Source organism: Molothrus ater, chromosome 3, assembly GCF_012460135.2.
Source record: "Molothrus ater isolate BHLD 08-10-18 breed brown headed cowbird chromosome 3, BPBGC_Mater_1.1, whole genome shotgun sequence".
In the NCBI taxonomy this organism is placed as follows: Eukaryota; Metazoa; Chordata; class Aves; order Passeriformes; family Icteridae; genus Molothrus; species Molothrus ater.
The window spans coordinates 51,701,488-51,727,741 of record NC_050480.2 but is presented as its reverse complement, the minus strand read 5'-3'; the positions used below and the strand labels follow the sequence as shown (position 1 = coordinate 51,727,741).

General features: G+C 37.1%; 1 protein-coding gene across 1 annotated transcript in view; it reads right to left on the bottom strand.

Moving 5' to 3' along the window:
- The window catches only part of ADGRG6 (adhesion G protein-coupled receptor G6), a 110,881-nt gene that overhangs the window by 18,609 nt on the left and 66,018 nt on the right, over positions 1–26,254 (bottom strand). Inside the window, exons 10-18 of the mRNA XM_036381073.1 lie at positions 17,261–17,403; positions 16,444–16,558; positions 13,363–13,424; positions 11,770–11,977; positions 11,147–11,312; positions 7,774–7,914; positions 4,621–4,737; positions 3,480–3,525; positions 1,696–1,802 (exon numbers count right to left, since the gene is read on the bottom strand). Of these exons, the coding sequence (XP_036236966.1) occupies positions 1,696–1,802; positions 3,480–3,525; positions 4,621–4,737; positions 7,774–7,914; positions 11,147–11,312; positions 11,770–11,977; positions 13,363–13,424; positions 16,444–16,558; positions 17,261–17,403 (1,105 nt within the window). The remainder of the gene's footprint in view (positions 1–1,695; positions 1,803–3,479; positions 3,526–4,620; positions 4,738–7,773; positions 7,915–11,146; positions 11,313–11,769; positions 11,978–13,362; positions 13,425–16,443; positions 16,559–17,260; positions 17,404–26,254) is intronic.

Genomic DNA, 26,254 nt, shown 5'->3' with positions numbered 1-26,254 from the left:
TCTGCCTTATTTCCTACTGCCACTGAAGCATTCAGGGAAGAGAAGGGGCTCATTGAATATATCCTAAAGAAAGCCTTTTCTTAATCCCTTTGGGGATGAAAAGTGGAACAAGACCATAATTTAGCTTGCAAGAAGACAAAATTTGTGGCTTTTCCATATCTACATCTCAGCATGATGTGACGAGAGCAGTTCTATTAAGAAGGGTCTGGAAGGCCAAAGCTGAAAAAGTCAGGGTATGTGGCTCCCTTGTGTGGTTTAAGTCCTATTTGACACTGCCACATGTTACTTCTAACCCCAAATACTTCCACTTAGGAATTATTCCTGCTGTGACCAGGAGCCAACATCTTTTCTGCAGCTATGTTTTACAGGCCAAAGAATGTTAATTTCAGCTGGAAAAAAAATGTATCAGCCCATTATTGAGCATAAACAACAACCAAAAGTTCAGAAAAGATAGCACTATTCCATTTTTTCCTGTTGGGATTTTTTTTTCTTCTGGAAAACACAAGTGGAAATTGCTGGAGGCAGCTGAAGGCTGGAGGCTATGCTGCTGAGGTTGAAGTGCCTCATATGATTCCCTCTTTCATCTCCTGGACAGACACTGCTCTGCCAGCCACCCAGTCAGGAGACTTTGCTTAAGGCTCTGACAGAACATGGGCTACGTGTTCTGTACTAGTGCTCTGGGAGCAGTCTTTTTCCGAGAGAAGGCCTTTAACATTAGGGATCCCCAAAACTGAGTAAAGCCAAGTAAGAAAACAGCCAATATGGGTTTACACATTATGCAAAAGGTGCCACTTCACAGTTGATGACATTAGATAAATCTTGTCAAGTTTGAGAACCAGATTTGCAAGGGACAAGTCAGCCTTTCTATCTAAGGATGAAAGAGAATTATTGTGCTCCCTTGACTTTTTATCCTCATTACTCTTTCGGCTGTCTGGAGGATGTTTTTCTTTCCCTGTTTTTCCCTACAATGAAAGTCGCTTTTCTTTTTGTTCTGAAAACAGCATTTCTAACTATTTCTCATGCTTTTTTTTTTTTTTTTTTTTCCCTTTTTCTCCTGCAAGCAACTTCTCACTTTCTCACTCTGGGAATTTCAAATAGACTTTCTAATTCACTTCCCTCATGTTCCACATCTCCTTCCTCAGTTGCAGGTCATTTTGTCAGATTATACTGTTAAGGGATATGTCAGAGATACCCTGAAACTTAGGACTCATTAAGATCACTTTTTTCTCCTGTCTCTCTAGTAGAAATATTAGTACTGGGCCTTAGTTATATTAAGCTGGATGTTATAATATGTTATTTGTATTTTGGTATCACTCAGAAGTCTCAATCTCAGGTCTTTTGTGGCACAGTATTTTTGAAACATAGAAAAATCTCATGGGTATGTTTTAATTATTTAAAAAATAATATTTAGCCACTTTTAAAGAATTTAATAGTGATAATAATAACAACAACAATAATATTCTTCCAATGCTAACTTTATTCATTATCTCATTCCTGAATCCTTATCACTAGCTACTTTGTTATGACAAGATAACTCATGATAATAAGGGGGAAGTAATGTATTATTATTATTATTTTAAATTATATGCAAAAGAAAGAACCCAAGTAACAAAAATGAGAGTTGTCTTGCCACAAGATAAAAGCTGTGTTGCTGTTCCTGGGAAAAGTAACATGGTGAGTAGTGAGCTTGCCTACCATTAGGACCCCAAAATGTGTGAGGTGGTTGCATAAGCACACAGTTTCATTTTCATTGGACTCTGCATCCACCAGGCAGCCCGCAGGGTTCCAGCCACCACTGCCACCTGTGGAAATGAAACATGAGAAACTGACATCCAACAAACACATGTCAACCTCTCTTTTAGAAGATTTCTCACTTCATCCTGTGCAAATGCAGAAGTGCTTTCTCAAATTGAATGAGCCAGCATTAAAAACAACTGCAAGAGAAGCAGGTGTCAGATTTCCTAGTTTCTGCAAAGAATCACCCCAGATGAGTGCCCAGAAATGGACTACTGAGCAGAAGCAACAGATGAAGATGTATAATAAAGGTAGGGATCTTTTTTGGTTAGTGAGTGAGACATGGGTCGCGCATTAAGACACGCCTTAGTTTTACCCAATAATAAGATGGTTTTAGAACTCCTCTTCCCCCCTCTGATGTGATAACTACACCTGCCTGCCTCCCACTCATCTATCCTCAGGCACATGAAAGCTTTTACAGCCCAGGAGCACAGGGTCCCACCCTTCCTCTCTGCAGCATGTAATGCAGAAGCTCAGAATGGGTAATCCCAATGATCTCTGGTGGCCTTAAGGAAAAACATGAAGTGAACTATTCCCAACCCACCCCACATGAAAAGGCCATTCTGAAAAACAAGTAGAAAGATTTTAGTTTTAAAAATTAAATGTTGAAAAATAAAAAGTGTTTCTTTATTCATTTTTTCCCTGCCAAAATACAAGTTAGTTTTGTGAAATCGTTCTTATTCTCTGACTCTTAAAGACATTTTTCTCATGGCTCTTGAAAAAATCCAGCCTAATTTGCTCTGTAACTTCAAGACAATCAAACACTCAAATTCAAGACATTCTCCCAAAATACTGTGAAGATGTTCCGAAACCACTTAAAACTCTTCTCCACTCAAGCAGCCACTGTGAATAGTTTCTTCCCTCCCTGTTTCTCCTTTAATGTGATTCTTAAGTTCAGTTTCCTAACTAGTTTTTATGATTTTTTGCTCGTTTTAATCCTCCTGAATTCTCCTCAGTTGCTCAGTCTGTATTTCCTACTTTGAATTACAAATTTGGATGTTAAATTTTATTTCTTGCAAGACTCTGTGTACTGAACCTCTCCATTCAAAATCCTCAGCTCTTTTTCATTGTAAGGAAGAGAAACTTCTCAGCAGTGATCTCTAAAACAGAGACATCTGGAAATTCATCCCAGAGAACGACTTTGTGCAACGGATTAAGAGCTTGAATAAAACACCACACACAGGTTTGGCAGTAGTGACCATTCTTTGATGAAGAATGGTCTAAAAATGTTGCTTTATGTTGCTTGTGTCTCCATATGTGACCATAAAAGCTTATAATCTGTAACAGTGCCAATCTTACACCTATATAACCAAGTTCTTTAAAAAATGAGCAGTTAAAAGTGTGCTAAGAACCATTCATGTGTCTGAGTAGCATTATAATTTAATTTGCTCATACAGACAGAGCAGAGAAAAACTGCAGCTACGGGAAAAATTTGGAAAAGCTTAATGGAAAATTTTTAAATGTTAAAAACATTTACATTAAAAATAAATTTTAAAAAGGAGCATTTAAAATTTGCTGTTACAAGTAACTATGCTACCCAGAAAAAATGATACACTTCATTGAGTGGACTTTATTGAATCCTGAAAGGATTGATTTGTGAGCAAAATAGCCAATACTGTGACCAATTTTAAGACTCAGACATATTATTCCCCTCATGAAAGAAATTACAGTACTTTCAAACTTACCATTTTTGTTCATATCCCAGAAGACACAGGTAGGTTTAGGATCTTCCTAAGAACAGATGCAAAAGTAGACTTTGTATATCTCTTCAGACATAAATCTCATAATTTACAACAGATGTTGCAATGCATATATTTTCATTTAATGAGCTGAAGAATCCATATAATTTGATTGTTGAAAATTTGCCTAGTGTCAAATTAGAGTTTTTTCCTGCTAGAAAAATGGATTTGTCCAAATTGCAAAATCCAGAGCACTGCTTCTATGTACTGTTCAAGAGTTCCCTTTGCACATCCTCAGAATAATGATGTTTTCTCGTTACTGAAGTTATCCATGAATATCATGTCTTTATATAATCTAAATACTTTTACCTGTTTACTGCCTGAGGGCTTCTTCATGAATCCTCTACGTAAAGCTTGAAAATGTACAAATGACTGCTGAACCCATGTGTAGGTTGTTTTGCCTCACCTTAAAATATTCATTGTAATGCAATGCAAGACAAAGTCAATTGAGCTGTGACAATTACAAACCAGTTTCTCATTACATAAACAATTTACTTAGGTATTTCATTTTAACATTTTCTTTAATGTTTCAAGTGCTAGTGCCTCTTTTGAATTAGATACTGAGAACAGAGTCAAGCTCACACATTTTCTAACTGGAACAGTGTGTGCCAAAAGGTTGCATTTGTTCTGTATTTCCCTAAATCTACTGTAGTCATCTTTTATAAGTGTGTTTCTGTCCATTCCTCTGATGAAAACCACATAAAATAATTCTGGGAACAATTAACAGTGCAAATAATGTTTGGTCAAAGAATTTAAGTAATCATGAAGTTACAGTGTAATAAATTATGTCATGAATATGGTCATTAACAAAGGTTTCACCAACAGTTATTGGCACAAAATTGCTTCTGAGGGGTAGAATCAATTGTCTTGCAGATAAATATTAGGTCATGAATGGAGTGTGAATGTATGAGGATGGGAGAGATTATTTGTTTCTGTGTTGTGCTTGCATGCTTTTGTCCTAGACTTCTTCATTTTGATTTGAGTTAGATCTTACTCAAAATCCATCCATATAAATCAGATTATAGTCTTAGCTTTTGCCATATATAATCTGCATTCCTCTTCCTCTGAATAAACAGTCTTGTTTTACCTGAATTTTGGTATGCTTGATTGTAACCTTCACATAATCCTGAAGATCCTGAATGGTTAAGTTTCCAATACTGCATGCTACCACGAAACTGGTCAAATTGGCAGGATTTTCTGCATCCTTCAAGAGATTAAGAAAAATATACTAAGTGCTTACGTGGCACATAACATAAAATCCAGAGTACACAGTTTCCTTTTTGCAGCGTGCCAGAATAACTAAGTTGTCAGCATTTCTGTACTTTTGATCACACAATATAAGAATGTTATGTTTATAAAATCAAATTATGGGTTAGCCTCATGGAAGCTTTCCTATTTTTCTTGTAGCCATAAAGCATAGGCACAATTATAGAGAGAGGCTAGAAGGCAAACAAAATTATAACTATAATGTGGCAGATAACAACCCGTGATATGATTAGCTCATTTCCCTAAACAAGCATGAACGAGCTCACTTATCTTATTGTTGATATTGTCCTTTAGTAAATGCAAAGTTTTTAGAGAATAAACCGTTTTCTGGACATAGTTGCTAAATCACCCTCAATCTTACAATGAATGACTATGAAGTAGTAAACAAATTCAAAGCAATGTTACATACTGAAGGGGATAGCATTTTCTGTAAGGTCTTATTTGATAGGAATTGAAATAGAATTCTGACATTATCATTGACCAGTAGGATTTTTAACCTGCAGCTGACAATTTTCCAGAAGAGGTGGTTTTCTTGGAAATTAATTATTTGTTGAAATGGGAGTGTATTAGCAGTGCTTTTTTCTTTTGATAGGCTTCTATTGGAACCTGCACATTTACATGCCTGGTTGGAAAGCTAGGTTACTGCCTGTGGCAGATCTGAGGTAAAATAAAGTCTTCTATTGTCACTCACTTTCCCTCCCAAAATCTGGTCTGCCAAACTCCTGAACCCTTGATTCCTTCCATTTAGGAGTTTTGTTAACATAACAAGACATCAGGTTTCAGCTCAGCACTGGGCTTGTGAGATCCCACCACTCATGAGAGACACAATAGCTTCTGTTTTTAGGTGGATATTATCCTGAGAAGAGTATTTTATTTCCCAAGAACCATATCCAAGAATTTTCAGACACAGTGTTTCAGATTATACTTGAGCTTTGTGGCAAAATTTCCTAAAACCTTAAAAACTGAAGAGGAAAGAAAATGCAAATCTCTAGGCAGTTCTTTAGTACTCAGACAAGAAAAAGTCTCTTGGCTACCACCTAAATTTGAGCATCCAACAAAGTCTATGAAAGTCCTTGGACATATTTCCACAGGTTTCAATGCATTCTGTCTGTAGCAGATAAGAAAAACGAGACACAGTTGGTCCCTTTAGTGAAGGCAATTTAATGTATTCTTATATGTGCTTTAAAGGAAAATACAGATTTCTACTTATTTAGCCATAAGGCTGTGTTCAGCTGAAGTTCAACAGTTCAGGCACAGATGTTTACACTGAACACACCTGTGTTTGGTGAAGTGAATCCCACCCTGAACAGCTTTTATATAGCCCTCTAAGTAAGGGAACCATCTATAATGAATTACAAGCCAAAACTTAATGGAATTTTCTCAGCTGCAATACAATAATGCCCACTTCCAATACTGCAAAGTATGCTTCACTGTTATGTTGAATACTTTTAAGGAAGACAAGTAATAGCATTCAGATATTCGTAATTGCACATGGAAGAAATATGAACTGCAATACAAATAAAATGCTCTTATACTAATGGATAAAGTTATTTGGTTTGAGATGGCATGTGGAGTTTATTTGTAAGCCTTATTTTAATCCCCTTTTTCTTTAACTTCCTTTATTTTTAGACTTCCTAAAAATGTAAGGATTGCACATTTTTAATTCCTTGTGTTAAAGACATCACCCATGAAGACTTTGAAAAACACATAAAAAATGAAAGGCATTTTAGTTGCAAATTAAGGTGCAATTTTTATGGTCTTTGTTTTTCAATGGCTTATTAAGTACCACTTAGAAATGCATTCTGGCACCATTAAGGGACACATTCTGACTTCATATGATTTTATGCCATTATGACCAGCCTTCATCTGTATTCTTCTGGGTTTTTTTTTTTATTAAAGATATTCATCCTGTTTTTCTCAAAAGCAGGCTTAAAACGAATACAATTTAAAATAAAAATACTTTGGGGTGTATTTCAGAAGGCAACTGTGGGTCATGGGTATTTTCTTGCCTAGATTATCTGAAGAATCTGGATACACTGCCAATAAAAACGATAATATAGGGACAATACAATACTACGGAGTTCTGCGGATGCACAAGAGCCAAAGGTCACTTGAAATACTGATGGGAAAACAAACTCAAGTCTTCTGAGACACATTCTACAGTTCACCATGAAACAATGTTTCCTTCTTAATTAACTCTTTTTTTTTCCCCAATAACTGTGGTTTTGGTTTTCTTTTTCCAAGCTGCAAACTCTTCCAAACATTTTTGGCACCTACCATACAGGCACTATTTACAATTACCATTTGATAAGACATGAAAAATAAAACATCAAATCTACTTGAGCATGTTTAGGTTTCAGGTACAAGTATTGTTCTCCTTATTCCTATTAAAATATGGTATGCTTATGAGAACACAGATATGAAAAGAACAGTGTGTATATATATATACACGTATGAACAAAAATCCTCTGGCTCCTAACCATCAGCCTGGGGTTCCCAACTGAATACAGGGCAGTCAGCTGGATATGACTGCTAACCAGCTCTTAAAAGGAAAGGAGAGTACTTGGCAGTGTTATATGCCAAATTCCCTCCTGATAGAAAAGAACCTGTCTCCACTGAAAATCAAGGAGTTATATTAATGCATCTTAACAGAATTAAAGGCTTTTTTAAATGCTTTTGCTGCTTTCCTCTATTTTAAGCAATTGGGATACAGTTTTCCATAGATTACCCTGAGAAAAGTTTTATTTCACATGTGAGAGGAATTTGCAGTTAAACCACTGACTTCAACTCAACTTGGGCACTTCAACTATTTTGCTGCTCTGAACATATGACTGTTTTTAGTGCCTACATTTGCTGTCATCTTTTAATTCCTGTAACTCATGAAATACTGTGAAAGGATTACACTACAGGAAACTTTTAGCAGCTGGCTTTGATTCACTCTATCTGTAGTGACTTCAAGTACATTAATGCTTACCTGAAAAAGACCATTTTTATTGAAGAAAGTAAACTGAGCCCTGGATATAACTTCAAACTCATCTTGACTTAAATTCTTCAGTAAACTTGGTGGCAGAACAACAGAAGCGATGGCACTTGTCTGATCCTTGTCAAAATCTATCTGTTAAATAAAAACAACAGGAGAACATCTTCAAACAGTAAAGAAACCATCTGTTGTCCACAACTGAGTTCACACTCTTAAACAGAAATATCTAGATATGGGACTAGAACCAATCAACACTAAAATGCTAAAATGACTATGTTAGAGTTGATGCAATAAATAAACTTTTTAAAGGCTAGGGAGGTTTCCCACTTTTCCAGCATGAGATCAGCCTTCTGCTACAAAAAGATATTAGATAAAACCAACAAAGAAACAAACTCCTCCACTGCTATAATGATGATTTGGAAACAATGAAATGGTAATTACAACAGTCAGAACCATTTCTAGCAGCATTCAAAATACTTTTCCTCATAGCAAACAATGTTGAGAACTAAAAGATATGCTCTGAATCTTTCTTTATTAAATTGTATTAGTTGCCTTGATCTGCACATCTGAAATAATTTTCTTATGAGCTTTTATAGTTTCTCTGGAAAGCAGATTTAAAAATTATTATTGTCAGTTTTCCATATTTATTGTGCTCTGTAACACAAAAAAAGACACTTTCTGACATCATATAAATCTAATCTTTATTGGCAATGTATCAGAAATCTAAAAGCGCTCTGTGGCCCAGGAATATAACAAGTGAGTAGGAAATAAGAGGATGCAACCCTGCATTTTATTAGCAATTCTGTGACTGATCACTTTCCACCATGGCCTACTCAAGGTGTGCCACCATATCCATTGAAGGAAGGGGAACAAGCCAGCTCACAGTATAGTAAAGTCAGCTCACTCTATAGTAAAAGCACTTCAGAATTTACTGTGAGATATGGGAACTCCCACTACTGACTTCCCCAGAGGCATCCTGGCCATGTACTTATGCCTCTCAAGGACAATTGTGTCATTCTAAAAGCATCATTAGCATAGAAAGTTAAAAGTCATAGGCTACTGACAGATTATTCACCCTTGGAAATCAGTAAGAAGTAGCTCACAGACATCTCCTGACAGGGATAAATGCAGTTCAAGACCAGGTTTTCAGAGGTTGATTCTGCCACAATAAACAGAAAGTGTGTACGTGATAAAGATGTCCCATTAGGCACTGTCTGCAAACAGGGTAGAAGAGGCTTCTCCAAAGAAGCATGGATATATTACAGGAACAATTTAATAATATGAATCACCAAAACCTAACTTAGTCAAAGTTTTGGCAAGAAACATAAAGACACAGGGGACTGAAATAGAATCTTTCCAAATTGCCATGGATAAATTTGCTTGGTATCTACTTTAAGAAAAAAATACAAGAAAAAAAATATCTGGAAACATTCTGACATACAGCTTGAAGAGTTTAATGTTCCCTGATGAGCCTAGGATAGATCATCACTACAGTGGTGAAAAACGTGGGCTTTCACAAGGGAATCTCCCTTCAGCAGGGACAGAAAGTATCTTTCTGACAAGCATGGAAAATATAAATGGTGCCCACAGCTGCTGCAAGTTTTCTGGTAGGAAGGATGCTAAGAATTCTCAATCAGCTGTTGGAAATGTGAAAGTCTGAAAAGAAGCTCATGTTCCAATAGGAACAGTATAAATAATTTGACGAAGTTTGGATTTTATGATTATTTAGACAGTGCTGTAATAAATGATTCCTGGACGAGAAAATTCCTGGATGTCCTCAAGCCACAGATGGTAATTCCTGTTCTATGTATGATCATCTAAAACCTGGCTTCAGAATTTTCCTTTCCTCTTTCCATAAATAAAGGATGAAATCTGCAGGAGAAACATTCCTTTGATAACAAAGAACTATTCAGCTTCACAAACAGCTATTAAGCTTCATTAATATGAGAGTTAAACAAAAGTAGATTTACAATCACCAAAAATTTCTGATAAAATTGATTAAAAGGAATTTTAACTAAAATATCTAGGAATATAGATATGTGAAAACTCAAGTACATTAAATCTATTTTTATCTATTTAAAAAAGCATTTGAGTTTTGATCCAGAGTTTACATATATGCACAAGTCCTAAAGACTATTATATTACTACTACTTCTTCTAGGAAGTAGACATTTTCCTGTCTTCATTCTTGTTTTGATTTTTACAGTATATCATGTTTTATAAAATGATCAGACATTTATTGGGATTGTTGTGTTGCCAGTTTGCAGCAGGAATTATTTTGTTTCCATACAATACTTATACTCTAGTGATTAGTCTTTAAATGTTTATATAAAGTCATATTTTGTTGAATTCAGTTTTAGTTCCTCTGGCCCAAATGATAGCAGATTTTTTTCTCTTTCCGTGTAATATTTTCTATGTGTTTCTCCAAGTAAGACTCACTGTACTTGAATGGTTAAACACCCAGGAAACTGACATTGCATTACCTCAGTCACAGACTTCCTATTTAACTGAAAAAAAATAAAATGCACTGCATTTTTAAAAGCATTTAGGTGTCTTAAGATGTAGTGAAATTTATAAATTTTTGGCACCTCATCACTACTGGTTTCAAAAGGACCTTTGGAAAATCCTGTTGGTGCTCATGTGCTTCTCAAGCAGTATTTCAAATATTAAGATGTCTGGTTTTTTTCTATTTATGGGAAAAAAAGGAAAGAAAAAATATTTTTGAGGTGATGATAAATATCTTAACTATAGTACCCTGTCTAGATCCTGTAGCACTGGAGACCTTCCTAAATTTTGCGTGATCTCTGTTCATTTTATTTTTTATGTCTAGGCAGGTAAAGCTCCACATGAATGACTTGAATGCCTCAGATATCCTAAATGGTACAAGCCAATCAACCTATATGTGGGTTTCTTTTAGCACTTAATATTTAAACTACTGGAAGGCTGAAGAACTTTTATATCTGCAGAAATCTATATGTAGATACCTATATATAGGTGTTTTATTTTAAAGCTGAAAGACATCAGAAGAGTTGTTAGATATTGTACAGTGGTCAGTACCGCAGATTGTTAAAGGTTATTTTCCTTTTTCACTAGAAAAAAACCCCCACAAAACTAAAAAAAAAGGTCAAGTGTGTTGTGGATTTATAAGCCAAATTACTTTTTATCTGCATGGAATGTGAGTTTATCTGTGTTTCCTGTCACTCAAGGAAATACTACATTAATCTGTTATCTGTTTGGATGATTGTAGGAAAAAGGAAATAGAAAGTAGGGGGAGAACTGGGAGTTGTAAGTGGATTTATAGGAACCACAGTAAACACACTTGGAACAACAAAACATTTCATGTTCAAATACAGCTGCTTGTTCTGTACCTGGAAATCAGATGCATTATTCTGTGGACTGACGCTGAAAGCACCACCTTTGAATGAAGTTGAATTTATAGAAGACACTCCAAGTGCGAGATTTCGTGTTGAAATACTCATGGATGGTCCAGCAAAATGGATCTTTAAAGCCAAGGCATCAATAGTTTTTAGAGCTCTAAAAACAGAAATAAAAATTACTCTGAAAACTGAATACAGAAAAACCCCCACCTATGCTCTGCATGCCCCTCACATAACAAGATGATCCTCTTGTTACTATGCTTCTATTACCATCTGTGTATTCACAAGGAGACTGTTGGACTGTAAATTTATGCATGTCTCTTGAAAACAAAAGCTTTTGACTGACAGAAACTGTGTGACTACATATTACTGGTCCTGAAATAATTTTCCAACAATACTTATATCTATGCTGTGTCATGTATCAAAAGACTTTCCATCCAAATACTTTGTCAAGCACACTAAAAGAAGAAATATTTGTGTATCTGTTTTGAAAAATTGTTTTTGATGGAAATCAGAAAACTTTGATTTTCTTGTTTGTCTATACATGTAAGAATGAATCCTTACAGCCTTACAGGTTGCTCTTAAAAGCTTTTCTCAAATGCAGAAATACTTACTCTGAAGATGAGGCTGCCAATACACTGTCTGAACTGGCTAGAATATTGGAAAAAATTGTCACCACGGTAGAACCCAGAGATTCATCAATTTCTTCATCATTCACAATTTTTTTGAGCTTCTGCACAACGTCATTTACTTTGTCTGAGGTCAGCTGCTGCCCCTCACCAGTGAGATTCAGAAGCTGATTGGCAATATCTGCTGCATTTTCTGTGAGCATACAGAATCAAGCAAAAAGCAAAAATAATGCATTACAGCCCTGAAGTAGTCCAGAAATACAAGTTTTTATCATCACTATTGAAAGTTAGGGTATGTTCTATGGTATATGTAATGAACATAGGATTTCATCATTTTGTCAAACTTAAAATTTTTAAAAAAAGTATACAGGATGTGCTGATTATATACTATCCTCATTGGCTGTGCCTTTCTTTTCTTTGTTTTGATTTGAGTTTGTAAATCAGAACTATTTTAGAAAGGGAGGATTGAATGAAAAAGAGAGGAATACAATGGATAGTATCTCTTTTTTTCCCCCCCTTATGCTATCCTTTCTTTTCCACTGGGAAAAAGTTTCACTCTTGAAGTGAAAGAAATGCATCCAAAGTCTCTATTACTGAAAAAGTGTTCACTCTTTTAAGCTTTCTGAAGAAAGTCTGACCCCCTTGCAAATGCTTCACTTCTTTCAGAGGATGCTACTCTTACTTGTCAGAGTCCTGGCAAGCACAACACACAAGCAAATTTCATGACAAGAATCTTCCTGATAAGGAAAGTTTGATAGCATGTCCAATGGCAAAACATGTTAAACTGTAATTTCAATGCCACCTGGAAAGAAAACTAATATAAACCCTAACCTATAACAACACCAAAACATTTAAAGTTTAATGGAATTTGCAAATAACATTTTGAAAGATCATCCTTTTTAGTTTCTCAACTGTGGGTTGTTTTTTATAATACATTTTTCTGATATACTTACTTTGGAATGTTCATTTTACATCTTACATGACATGATGTTTTTCATATAATTTGAGTGCAAGTACCCAATTGACTGAGTTAGGCAGCCAGGCTCCCTAGCACACCAAAAGAGGCTTCTCCAAGACAGGACTTCAGAGCAAGAGCTTACTGTAGGTGCTCTGCATATTATACATGTGACTGTATAATTCTCTTCACTAGCTTTGGCACTAAAAAAAGGGACCATAACATTGTTGTATTTTTATTTTATTACACTTTTATGGCCAAAATGACATAAAAGGGTATTTTAGAAACAGAGAATAAATCTGCAAATATCTGATTGTAAGTCCAGTGAAGAGAGCAGGAGCCTTTCCCCTAGCAGGCATTCAAAATATTTAAAAATTTTCCGAACTTGAATATCAAATAGAGGTAAGATACCACCTTCCTTTTCTCTTGATTAAATTGCCTGAAGAGTTTGATTTAATTCAGTAATTGCTTTCTAGAGCTCTAAATGGGTGAGTTGAATTGAACTTGGGTGCACTTGCGCAGAGTTTAATTATTTACTTTGCACTGATTTTTAGAAATATTTTTAAACAACTTAGCATAAAGAGAAAATATATTCTTCCAAAGACCAACACTAATATACCCACCTGTGCAATTTCTAAGATCAGGTTGACCCCAGTATGATGTATAATTCTGCAGACCCAAATAGCTAAAGAGGGAAAATGAGAAAATTCACACGAAATATCATAACAAAATTACATAAATATTTCATAATTCTTATGTAGGTTTCACAGTGGTCCACTCTTCTCAATTCTCAATATTCATAGCAACATGGTCCCTAGTGAAACACAATATATATACTTGACAGTGAAGTATATGAATGATTACAAGATAGTGCTGAAAGAAATCCCAGTTTTTCAGTGGAAATTCTGGCTTTGTGTTTCAGGAAAGACCCAAATATTGACACAAACTATTATGCCCCTATTATGGTCTAGGCATATGCTGTTTCTATAATTTCTCCTTGATATAAATGGCTTTGGTCTAGCCCATAGCAAGACATACTGCCTCTCATAAGAACATGCACAGGAGCCATGTGAAGGTATAAATTTATTCCACCAATGAAAACTAGGGTAGGTAACTATTGGATCCAGGTCCAAAGTTAGGGGCAGATATAAAGATTCCTTTTTTGTGGTTGTTTTCTAAAGCCTTACCATAGCAAAATACAGAATCACAGAATGGGTCAGGTTGGAAGGGACCACAGTGGTCATCTGGTCCAACTGCCCAACTGAAGCAGGGTCATCCCAGAGCACATGGCACAGGATTGTGTCCAGACTGTTCTTGAGTAACTCCAGTGAGAGAGACTCCACACCCTCTCCGGGTAATCTATTCTGGTCCTTGGTAACCCACACAGTAAATAAGATCTTCACATTCAGGTGGAACTTCCTGTGCATCAGTTTCTGCTCACTGCCCCTTGTCCTGTTGCTGGGCACCACTGAGCAGAGCCTGGACCCATCCTCTTGGCACCCTCCCTTCAGATACTCATAGACATTGATGAGGTCCCCTCAGTCATCTCTTCTCAAGGCTGAACAGGCCAAGCTCCCTCAGCCTTTGCCACCCTATAAAAATGGCTCCAAAATTGAAAACACTTTTGCCTCAGTTTTCTTTAAAGACAATCATGCTATCACAGCATGGAAAAAGGAAGGATGGTAAAGGGGAAGACTTTATCCCTTTACTCAGCTCATGATAAAATAACATTATTCCTCAGCTGATCACATTTATTGCAACAGCACAGGTAATCATCTACTGTGGAATGCAGATGACTAGAAGAGACTTTTAAAAGAGCTTCCTCTTCTCTCCAAACAAATCCCACCAGTGTTCCATATTGGCAAAAGCTTGTGGAGGCACAGGAAGGCACAACACAGGGCAGAACACAGGAATTTTTTTTTTTTAAATGAGAAGTGCTGTACACAATCATTTGTAGACCACGAATGAATAATAAAGATAAGCAATACTTGAACAGCAAAGGCCAGAAACCTAAATTTTTATTGATTCTGAGGCTGTGACATAAAAACAACTTGATTTCTGCACTACTCACTCTACAACAAAAGTTGGTCAGTCAGAATCAGTTCTTGTACAAGATTAGGAGGCTGAGGAAGTGAGTTATTGAAGTATAATGTGGGTTGCTTTCCTGTTTGGCACTGAAACTCAAAGCTGATTCATATCCATGTTACCATACTATTTGGAAAAAGTAAGAGATCTGGTCTTCTCAAAACATGTTCCAGATGCAATGTGGGTGGATAAGACTAATATATTGCATTTAATAAGTAATCTTCCTAAATACTGAAGCAATTAATTAATATTGCATCATCATTAGCATGTTTAAGACACTCAAAGGAGATCAAAGCCATAATACTTTGGTAATATATAAACAGAAGCAATAATATTCCCCTTTTACAAATGGGAAATGGACATACAGAGTCAAAGTCTTTTGTAGATGTTTGCAAAAAACCCCTTATATTAGGGAAAATTTCTTAAACCTTAAAAACTCAAGTTCAAATCTTTAAGCATAAGATTATCCCCACCTTCAGTTATGACTAACTACTGGCAAAATATTTGTTACACAATTTCTTTTACTTTTCCCCTAATGAGATGAGGTGTTTTGCATTAAACCAAATACACGTCTCATCTTCATAGAATTTTATTCTAATTCTTGCACAAGTTAGACAGTAGTGGTGGAGTGGTAGCAAATTTGAAGCTTTGGGTACGGTAACATAAAGGTCATGGCCAAGTGCAAGGTCCTGCATGCGAGTCAGGGCAATCTCAAGCACAATTGGAGACCTGGGAGGAAAAGAGATTAAACGCAGCCCTGAAGAGAAGGACTTGGGGATGTTGGTGGAAGATGCAGCCCAGAAAGCCAACCACATCCTGGTTGCATGCAGCTGCATACATCTCTGGGGCCTGCAAGATAATAAAAATGTGTACTTGCTGGATCAAGTCCAAAGGAGGTCCACAAAAATGATCAGAGGGCTGGAGCACCTCTCCTGTAAAGAACCTGAGAGAGTTGGGGTTGTTCATCCTGGAGAAGAGAAAGCTCTGGGGCATTTCCAGCACCTAAAGGGGGCTACAAGAGATCTGGACAGGGACTTTTTACAAGAGCATGTAGTGACCAGAAAATGGAAAATGGTTTTAAACTGAAAGAGATTAGGTTTCAACTAGATATTAGAAAGAAATTTTTTTACTTTGAGGGAAGTGAGGTACTGGCACAGGTTGTCCAGAGAGGTTGTGGATGCCCCATGCTTGGAAGCATTCCAGGCCAGGATGGATGGGGCTCTGAGCAACTTGGTCTAGTGGGAAGTGTCCCTGCCCATGGCAGGGGGGTTTGGAACTAGTAGATATTTATGCTCCCTTCCAACCTGAACCCATTCTATGATTCTGTGACTTGAGTAAAACAGTTTCATTCTGTAAGAAGACTTCATTTTTATAGTCATGTTGAACATGTATTAATTGTGGGCCCCAATATGCCCTACAGAAGTGGTAGATGAGATTTTTTCTTATCAATGAAATACAAAATATTACTGCACCTCCCTAATCTCTCATGGTATAGAAAAAATCTTCCTGAAATACAATACTAGCCAACAACAACCATTATATATAACAAAAAAATACCTATATATAACAAGAAAGTTGCATGAGAAACAACTCAGCTTCTCAGATATTTGAACACCTACCAGGTTCTTGATGCAGTCTGAACTGAGCTCCCGTGGCAAAATGTGAAGTTGGTCACAGTAGGCCTGGTATCTGGCCAAAAATAGTTTGGAGGGTTTTCTTCAGCTAAACATTTTTCTGTAAAAATTAGTATATCAGTGTTAATAGCAAATTTCTTCACCTAATCATCTTCCATTTCTTGTCCTCAGCTCATCAACCAGCCTACAGCACAAAATTGTCTTAAAATGAAATTCTTGGTTGTTGCAATAGAGTGGCAGTAGAGGGGTGCACAATAGGGAATCATCCCCGCTGCTGCTGCTCAAAGGCAAGACTTAAATGTGTCTGCTGCATCCATCTGCACTCCAGCAGCCTCCACCTCCTCCCTTCCAAAGGAAGGGCAATCTTTGCTACAAGCTGAATGGGAAGAGATTAGAGCTAAAAGAAGATTGATTAAGGGCAACTGTAGCCCAAAATACAAGCACCATTGAGAAGTGGGGATGAGGGGCCTTAGAGGTCCAAAATGTCTCATTTTAGCTCTGGCTGTAACGCATATTTTGTTATCCTCAAACCACCAGAGGAGCTGTCAGGAACCTCCAAGCCTCTTTTAACCAGACAGCAAGACATTGACTAAAGCAATTTGGACAACTTTGTTTGCATTAAAAGTGGTATTTTGAGCATGGCTCTTTGAGATTAGTGGAACAACTAGGTTTATAGGGACAATTTAAAATCTGAAACCATCATACTGTTTGGAAATGTGTAATTATTTTAACATAGAAGACGTTTATTTATGAACAAGCAAAAAAAAAAATTTGTTGTGTAACAAAGCTGAACGCTACTCACCCACTGGATCAACATCCACAGTATGAAGTTGATATCCCTCTTCCATGGTTCGATTATTACTTATGAGCTTCTGTCGGATGTCCTCCTCTTCTAAATTGATATTGTTGGTAGAATTATAAACCAGAAGAGCCAAAGCACTGAAACTGCAAAGAAAATTATCCAAGTGTTTCAGTCAGGAGAGCAGAGGCCAAATGTGTGGAAATAAAAATATCTTACAAACCCTGGTTTTCTGAGTATGGAACAGTGTCACCAAAACAGTGTTGCTCATTATCTGTAAATTAATAGTTTTGTATATATAGGACCATGACAAGAAAATATGGCTGGGAAATTTTATCTCCTAGTTACCTTTAAAAAGCATCTCATCAAAAGAGCTAAAAAATGTTTTCAGAAGAGTTCAGTAGATGAAACCATAGAGTTGTAAATTCTAAATGGGCCCTAATTAATTTTAAACATCTGGTTGCTAATGGCTTAGGAACTTAAGAGCTGATTCATGCCATCTCACAAAACTTGTCAGGGTGGGACAAGTCATCTTCCAGAGGATCCACCTCTGGAATACAGAGAAAAACTAGGAGATTAACAAAGAACAGATGCCTAACATTTAAATCTCTTAAGTTTTTTTAAGGAGTGAAAAACACCCTGACATACTTCTGAAGCTTTTAGTCATAATTAGGAAAGTCGAGTTCCTCAGATGACTAATCAAAGTTTGAGCACTAATAGCTGTTTCTGTATTGTAGCCCACTGCTACTTTCTTGGACATCAGAAGTAGTTCAAAGTGCCCAAGGCTCTTTCCTGCAAACAAAATAAAACAGGCCCCACCCTTGTCCAAAAACATTGCTTTTCTGGAAGGGAAATAATGAACAGCAAAGCAAACCAGTTCTAGCAGGACACAGGAAATAAGCCCAGAGTGGAAGGCACAGAAATTTCCTCCTGGGACAAAAGGAACTGTTGGAGATGAGAATATGTTGGTACCCAAGAGCATTACTTGGCTCTGGCTAGCAGGAGGTAAGCCTCTAAAGCATGGAACACTGGATGTCCATGGAAGCCAAAATGTGGAAAAAAGGAAAAAGCAAACATGCTTTGGGCTGTCTTCATCTTAGCCTTGCCTTTGGATACCCATCAGCCTGAATAAAGACAGACCTTTGGAGTGTGTGAGCTGTTCCTGGCAGCCTGGGGAGCAGTGGCACTGCCAGCACACATACAGTGAGCAGGGCACACACCCATCAGGGGTGCTATCACCTGTGGCCCCCTGTGCCACAAGAAAGCAACAGCGAGCTAAAGGGGCTTGTGGACTATGGGAAGAAGAGTAGCAGAAAAAAATCTGTAGAGGTGCTGAAGAGGGCCAGTAGGGTTTTCAGGTAGTCCTTCCTAGACAGACCAGGACTTCAACTAAAAAAGTCTTTCAGAAAGACATCCCCATGATGACAGCTCAGAACTTCACTTTACAGATGTGTCTAATTTTCTTGACATGTTCACTGCTTTACTGGTTACATGTTGCTGGAGAAGAAAGATAAAAATGTGACCACCTGCAGGCTTGGCTTTCTCCTTTCCCAGTGGATGTATTTTAGCAGAGAAATTCCAGCTATCTCAGGCCAGGTCTCTCCTTTCATGCTCCCAGAGATACTGAGTTCCTCCTAACATTCCTTTGGTCTCTGTGGGGTGTTTAACGTCTATATGGCAAATAGCCTCAGTAGGGTGGATATGCATTAGCAGGCTTTTTCTTTATAGCTCAGATATGTTACAAGCACAAATTTATTACAACATTTATTTTTAGAAGTATGGAAATTGCCTACAGGACTGCCAATTCCTTCAGCCCTCCAGTACTTCAGCCCCAGAGTCTCCTGGCATTTAACCATCTTTCCTAAAAGATTCTGGCTTCAGTCATCTATTCCCTTTACTTCAGGAGAGGAAAACTTAATATACTGATGCCACTCCCTACCTCAGCACTCTGGCTGCAGAACAGACATTCTGAACAGTCACCACTACTGCTTAGCTGCCTGTTTCAGGATTCCCAACTAACCAAAATGATATTTAGTATCCATACCTGTGAGGAAGGACAATGCCAACAAAATAGAAGGGATAATGATAGATGAGGTAGAACTGGTTGCAGTTATATTGAAAAATTACAGAGAAAAGTATTGATTGTGAAGCACTGGCAAAAAGAATCTCTTAAACCAATCTGTTGTTTTCTGAGAAACTCTTAAAGCACAGGTCGTGTATACCGTATAATAAGAGCCTACTCCATAATATGATGAAAACAATTTCCACAAACTTTTCAGAATGACTCATGCTAGCTTCCTAGACTAAATAAATACTTTGTAACTTGACAGCTGACGCAACATGAAATTCAGTGCTTCCTTCCACTTTTGTCACACTCAGATCCCAGAGAGAAAACATTATAAAGGTGAAGACCAAATTCTCAAGGCCAGCATTCAAATAAATGGCAACACTGCCATGCTCTGCTCGTGTCACTGGATTAGTAACACCCAACTTTAAATCTTTCATTGTGTGACATATAAAGGCAGATAGATTCTCACAGCAGTAATCAATTACAAATTCCACACCCTCTATAGTAACCTGCACTGCCAACATTACTGCCATCAATATAATTTTAAAAAATGAACAGTGGTGTAGTTAAACACAACAGGGATTAGTATGTTTCTCTTCTCTTTGACTGAAATGGTGACAGCTGGAGCAAGCAGGAAAGCTTGGGAAGACCAGTGTCTATCCCGCTTTGTCCTGGTCTGTTAAGCTATGCTGGCTCAGAGAGCAATTTATGAAGCTGCATCCTCATCAGAGGCACAGGAGGCGGTGGTGGAGCCTGAGCTGCCATGGCCCGGGCCACAAAGCCAGCTTTCTTCTCCGGCAGCGTGACTCAGAGCTATTCCAGGACAGTGTGCCTACACACGGGCTGTGGTTACGCTGCTGCGCCCTGCGAGGAGCCCGGAGGAAGGATTAACAAACCACACGAGCCCTGCAGCACAGGCTGCCTTGCACCTGGAGAGATGCAGCTGATAATTAGCAATGCACATTTGTCCTTTCTGTTGTACTAGATGGGCTGAACTAATACGGAATTACTGTTGTTGAAGTGTTTCACAAGTCACTGTTAATTTCCTTCAGAGTTAGTATAACTTGATTTAAAGAATATAAACAACTACTTTTAAAGAAACTATACTTGCAGAATCTTAATTTCTACTAAAAGTCCTGGGAATTTCAGAGCTGACTACCCTGGCATATTTTAAATAGTTTTCAAATGTCAACATTAAATTCTTTACTAATCTCATGGTTATGTTGTCTCTGAAGATAAGTGGTGATGGATAGCTATAACTGAAGACTGGCCACACAGGTAGGCTTGCAGAGTCACTTGTGAGGTTTATTTCATATTTGTGGGGTTTTTTAGATAGAGAAAGGAAATTATGAATTTGACTTTATGTTTTTAGAAGGTTAATTTATTATTTTATGATACTATATTATATTAAAGAATATTATATTAAACTATACTAAACAATAGAGAAAGGATATTTACAGAAAGTTAAAAGACAATAATGAAAACTCATGACTCTTTCTAGAGTTTGGACACAGCTTGACTGTGGTTGGTTATTAAGTTAAAACAATTCACGTGAAACTAATGAAACAACCACCTGTTGGATAAACAATCTCCAAATACATTTTAAAGCAGCAAAACACAGGCAAAGCAATGAGATAATTATCATTTTCTTTTTTATCTGAGGCTTCCCAGCTTCCCAGGAGAGAAATCCCGAGCAAAGGGACTTTTCCAGAAAATATGACAGTAACAGTTTTAACTGCTTCACATTAACTGGACAGACAAAAAAGAGCTGACTGTTCCATAAGTCACTCAGTGAAGATGCAATACAAAGAGCAGATGAAATGTTAGAAAACTCACAGAGTAAGACAGAAATAAGTTTGAAAGCAGAGGAAAACTAAAAGAATTCCACAGAAGCATCTGAGTTGCAAATAATATTTTACTTGAGGTGATTTTGACTGCAACACATTAAAGTGTTCAAAACAGAGAGCAAAAAAAATATGACTTAACAGACACATTCAAAGAAATGTCAAGGATAAAGAGTTTCCTTTCCCTGGAGAAGGTGATGTTATAGTTAGAATATAAAATCTGAGACTTCATGACACAAAACTAAAAATTGCAGCTCCTTTTTGGACTACTAAAAATAAAAGCATCCTAAGCCTTCCTTTTAAGTTAATGACCATTGTAGCAGAAGAATTTTGCAAGCACCATGGTCACGCCTCATGCCTTGGCTTGTGTCTCTGGGTCTTGCTCCTCCTTGCAGATCTGGTGTGGGAATACAATCAACTACAGCCTTTCAACAGAAAGCACTTTTAATATGTGATAATTTGGTATGAAGGCTATTCATTACAAGAGAATGTTGCAAAGTCAAACCAGAAAGGACTGGAATCCCTCACATGGAACAGCTGGTCTTTGCTGAAATGGGTTTTTGGCTACACTTGCACTATGTTCTGGAACAATGAAGAAAACCCTATTCCCCAATACACTGCTTTTCTAAAAATGGCATCTAACGATGTCAGATCTTCACTAAATCTAGTTAAAGTCAGTGGAAAGACAAAATAAGTCGTTGGAAGCTGGAAAAGGGCAGGAAGCTTCAGCAGGAGACTAAGAAGGTATCATTCTTCAGTCACTCAAAAGGAAATCCCAAATTCTTGAATCTGTGATGAAGGCTTTCTTCACAGGTCATGGACAAAAGATGCCAACGGGGCACTGTGGAGAAACCTGAGGATTTTCACTTGTTCTTTTTTGGTTGGTTTTTCAAACAGAAATATTACATATAATACACATGTCATGCAGCATTTTAAAATATTTCTCAGCCTGAGTTAAGACTGTCCCTTACTACCTTCAGTAACACTGAAGTTGAAGTTGTGTGGAGTAGAGGAGGGCCAGGTCCAAATCCTTCATAAAACCTCACCGGTAGAAACCCAGAAAACTTTTGAAATAGGAACAGACATGGCAGATATATTCATTTATAACAAGAATAGCAAAGTTATTTAATAAAAAATAAATTGAAGTAATCTACAAAGAATGCAAAAAGCCCAGTACTTTACTTAGGACTAGAGAACCAAAAGTTATGCTGTTCTAGTATTGCTACCTCTTGTCTAAAACTATTACACAATCTAATTAACATTTTATCCAAGTGCATTACACTTTCCATTAAGCAAAACAAGACCCAAGAACACAGCATGCAGGAGCCTGAATATGCCTCACTAACATTGGTGGCAAAACTCCCACAGACTTCAAAAGAGCAAGACTGGGCATGGATAGCTCTGATTAACTGCTTTCCTCTCTATTTTCATTTCCAAGACAAGGGATTTCTGTTTAGATTTAGTAGTTTTTACGCAGATGGCTACCACTGTGGTTTTTAATTTGGATGAGATGTTTAACAGTACTAACATTAATAACGTTTCCCATAGAAGGAGCAACCCAACACTGGAAATAGGCCAAAATTATGACAATCAAGCAGTGATATTGGAACAAGCATAAACTTACTGTATGTTAAGTGGAGAAAAATTCATAAATTAATTAGGGCCTGAATTCTCAAAACTGCTTGCAAAATAAGAGAAGAAAGGAGAAGCAAGGGAGCTGAACTCTTTAATAAAGACCATTTCCCCTACTGTGAGGCAGCCCTATGTAGTCATCTGACAAAACCTAGGATCAGTAGGACTTTTCTGAGAAAAGCAGCAGCAACAGTCACAGGAAGTTTTGACAAAGTTGCAGAGTCATAAAAGGCAAAGAATTAATGAAAGAAACAAACACATTTATAGTTTATCTACAAAATTGGTTCACTTGGATAAAATCCACAAATTGGTTTAATTTTCAAAGGTTTGTGCAAACTTAATGGGGACAAAGAAATAGCTATATCCATAGCTCATGCTGATCTCCTGTCTATTTTGAACAGCTGCCCTTTCATTAAGAGGCAGAAACTGTACAACCAGGGGAAAAATTGAACGTTGACATAAAGTCAAATATAGCTTTTATAAGACTCTGTCTATTAAAGTAGTTAATAATTTACCAAAGTATTAGCTTGATACATACTGCTGTCATCCAGAGATGTCACAGTATTAGAGGTGCTGATAATAATATGCACTTTTGGACTCTGGGCACACACTGGGCACATAAACACCTAGCAAGCATGGTGTACTTTGGATTTCTGCAGCTCATACAACACAGCAATGAAAGAGCAACAATCCACTTCAATAATTTTGTTTTGTTTTGCTCTTCTCCAGAATGCAGTAGGTTAAAATATTTTTTTCGGAAAACACCTATTTTTAATGTGACAAAAAAAGCCAGCTTCCTACCTCCCACTTCCAGCTACTATTTCTTCTCTGAATCATTCTCACTAACGATTTTTCCTCTTTCACATGCAAGAACACTAGGTGGGGAGAGTGACAGCTCTCCCAGCTTTATGGATCTCAGCTCTCTCAGCTTTATGGATCTTCCTTGATGAGGAAGCAGTGTGGTAAATACGGGTGGAGCAAAGCAAAATGCATAGAACAGGCTTGGGGATGTTGTTTTGTTGGTTTTGGGTTTTTTTTAAACTGCTGTATAAAATACTAATCCAATACATATGCAAAAAATATGTGATCTGAATTACAAGAATATGAATTCATGTAAAGAGAGGAAAAACCTTCTCAAAGAACAATTTTAAGAATTCTTATACTGCCTTGGAAAAAAGAAGGCTATGATCTTGTAGAAAATTCAGAAAAGAGAAATAAGGCTTAGTGAGTTAAGAGTTAAGACCAAAATATTCACTTCTGTAAAAGATAAAGTTAAGGCCATAATATTTCTCTGTTAAGTCTTAAATTTTAACTGTGGAGTGAATTTCTGTTTAGATGAACATGAAGGTAAATAGAACAAGAAGTACTTAAAAACTAAGGGAAGTAACAGAATGTCTAAGACTGCAACAGACTTATCCTTGACTATCCAAAATGAAGAAATAAGAAAATATTTGGGCAACTTTCCGCAGAAAAAATTTATAGGAACATTAAATTAATAGTAACTGCATGAAATCACACTGTGAGTGAGTTACATTCAAGAATTCAGCCATAACATTTCAGTGAATCCCCTAGGCAGTCAGGAATTACCATTACTTCCACCAGGTATTTAGAATTTCTACCCTCTATACTGCTAATCTTCTACACTCTCAAGTGTGACCCTAGCATCTTATAGGGTTTCCTAAGAATCCTATCCAGGAAAAATCCAAGGAAAGTCTAACAAAGAATCTTGACAAGAATTATCCGGAAGCAGTAGGAAAAAAGGTTTGCTTTATGGATCTTCAAAATTTCAACGTATTTCTTCGCCACAAAATTCAGAAACAGATGTGTGAGCCTCAGAGAAGCAAGGAACCGGTAACTAAACCCAGGAACACTGAAGACCACTGGGAAGCTAATCCTTTTTTGGTTTCAGAAGGGAGGGATGTACAATCATAGATATATACACAGAAAACCTAAAGATGCTTCAACCAATTTTTTTCAAATGTTTCTTCTGTAAGAGGTAAATGATGCATGAAAATGTGTTCAAGACATGAAAGCTATATGAAAAAAGGCAGAAAATCATGTGTACATATATTTCTATATATGTGTGAGTACATACACAGTGTGTAAAAAATGTAATTTTTTTTAGTCATGTATCATGTACCTCACTTAAATTTTTAAATAACCTTGCTTTATCCCATCTGCATTTCTAGGCTGAGCAGGATCCTGACTTGTCTTTTTATTTTGTTTTATTTTGTTTTGTTTTGTTTTCTTAACATGACATTCACAGCATGACACTCCTGATTATTTGGAGAACATTAAAATTTGGTGTGACATGACCAGCATTTATACTAAATTATTCAGAATGATGAAAAAATGCCATTTGACCTTGACACAAATTGTGCTAGAGCCCATGAGAAGACTAGTTTCTCATTAGACGAGGCCTTGCTTGAAAAATGACATATTATTCCATTGCCTCTGAAATTACGTATAATGAACAAGAGAAATAGAGATGGGGCTACTTCCCCATAAGAGTAATACATAATGAGAAGTAATTTAGTGGCATATTCACTGTATGTCATGAAGGGAGGGAAAGGGGAAGGGAAAGGGGAAGGGGAAGGGAAAGGGGAAGGGGAAGGGGAAGGGGAAGGGGAAGGGGAAGGGGAAGGGGAAGGGAAGGGAAGGGAAGGGAAGGGAAGGGAAGGAAGGAAGGAAAGGAAAGGAAAGGAAAGGAAAGGAAAGGAAAGGAAAGGAAAGGAAAGGAAAGGAAAGGAAAGGAAAGGAAAGGAAAGGAAAGGAAAGGAAAGGAAAGGAAAGGAAAGGAAAGGAAAGGAAAGGAAAGGAAAGGAAAGGAAAGGAAAGGAAAGGAAAGGAAAGGAAAGGAAAGGAAAGGAAAGGAAAGGAAAGGAAAGGGAAATTACTAAAATAGTTTCTGCTTCTTCAATGTTTCTTTTTGAGTAGACTAGAGAGAAGAAAAAAAAAACAGAGGTCAGGATGGGGGGAAAGTGAGACAAGAAGAAATCAGGTGTACAGCTCAGCTGCTAGACTCATAAAAAGATACAGGAATAAGGATGGGAAAGCTTTACATTCCTCAGTAGTCTTGGATTGTTGGTAAGACCCGAGGTGTGGTCTCCACTTGAAAGGCCTTGCTGGCATAACCATATCATTTAGAAGTGTGAAAAAAAATCCTACCCACATCACTACACCCTACTGTAAATGTAGGTCAAGCAGCAAAATAGCCCATTCAGAGACTGGGCTTACAGTGTACCAGTTAAAAGGTTTTGCCAATAAAAGCTGTCTTTCTGCTGTGGCTATGTGGGAAGGAGATACTACCTTGCTACAGATATTTTCATGTCTAGGCAAACTCTTGCAAACTAGAAGCACCACTAACTACTTCCTGATGGTAAATTGGGAATATTGGTCTGATATTAAAATGATATTATCATGGCAGTTCTCAAGAGTCAGCAGTTAAAATTC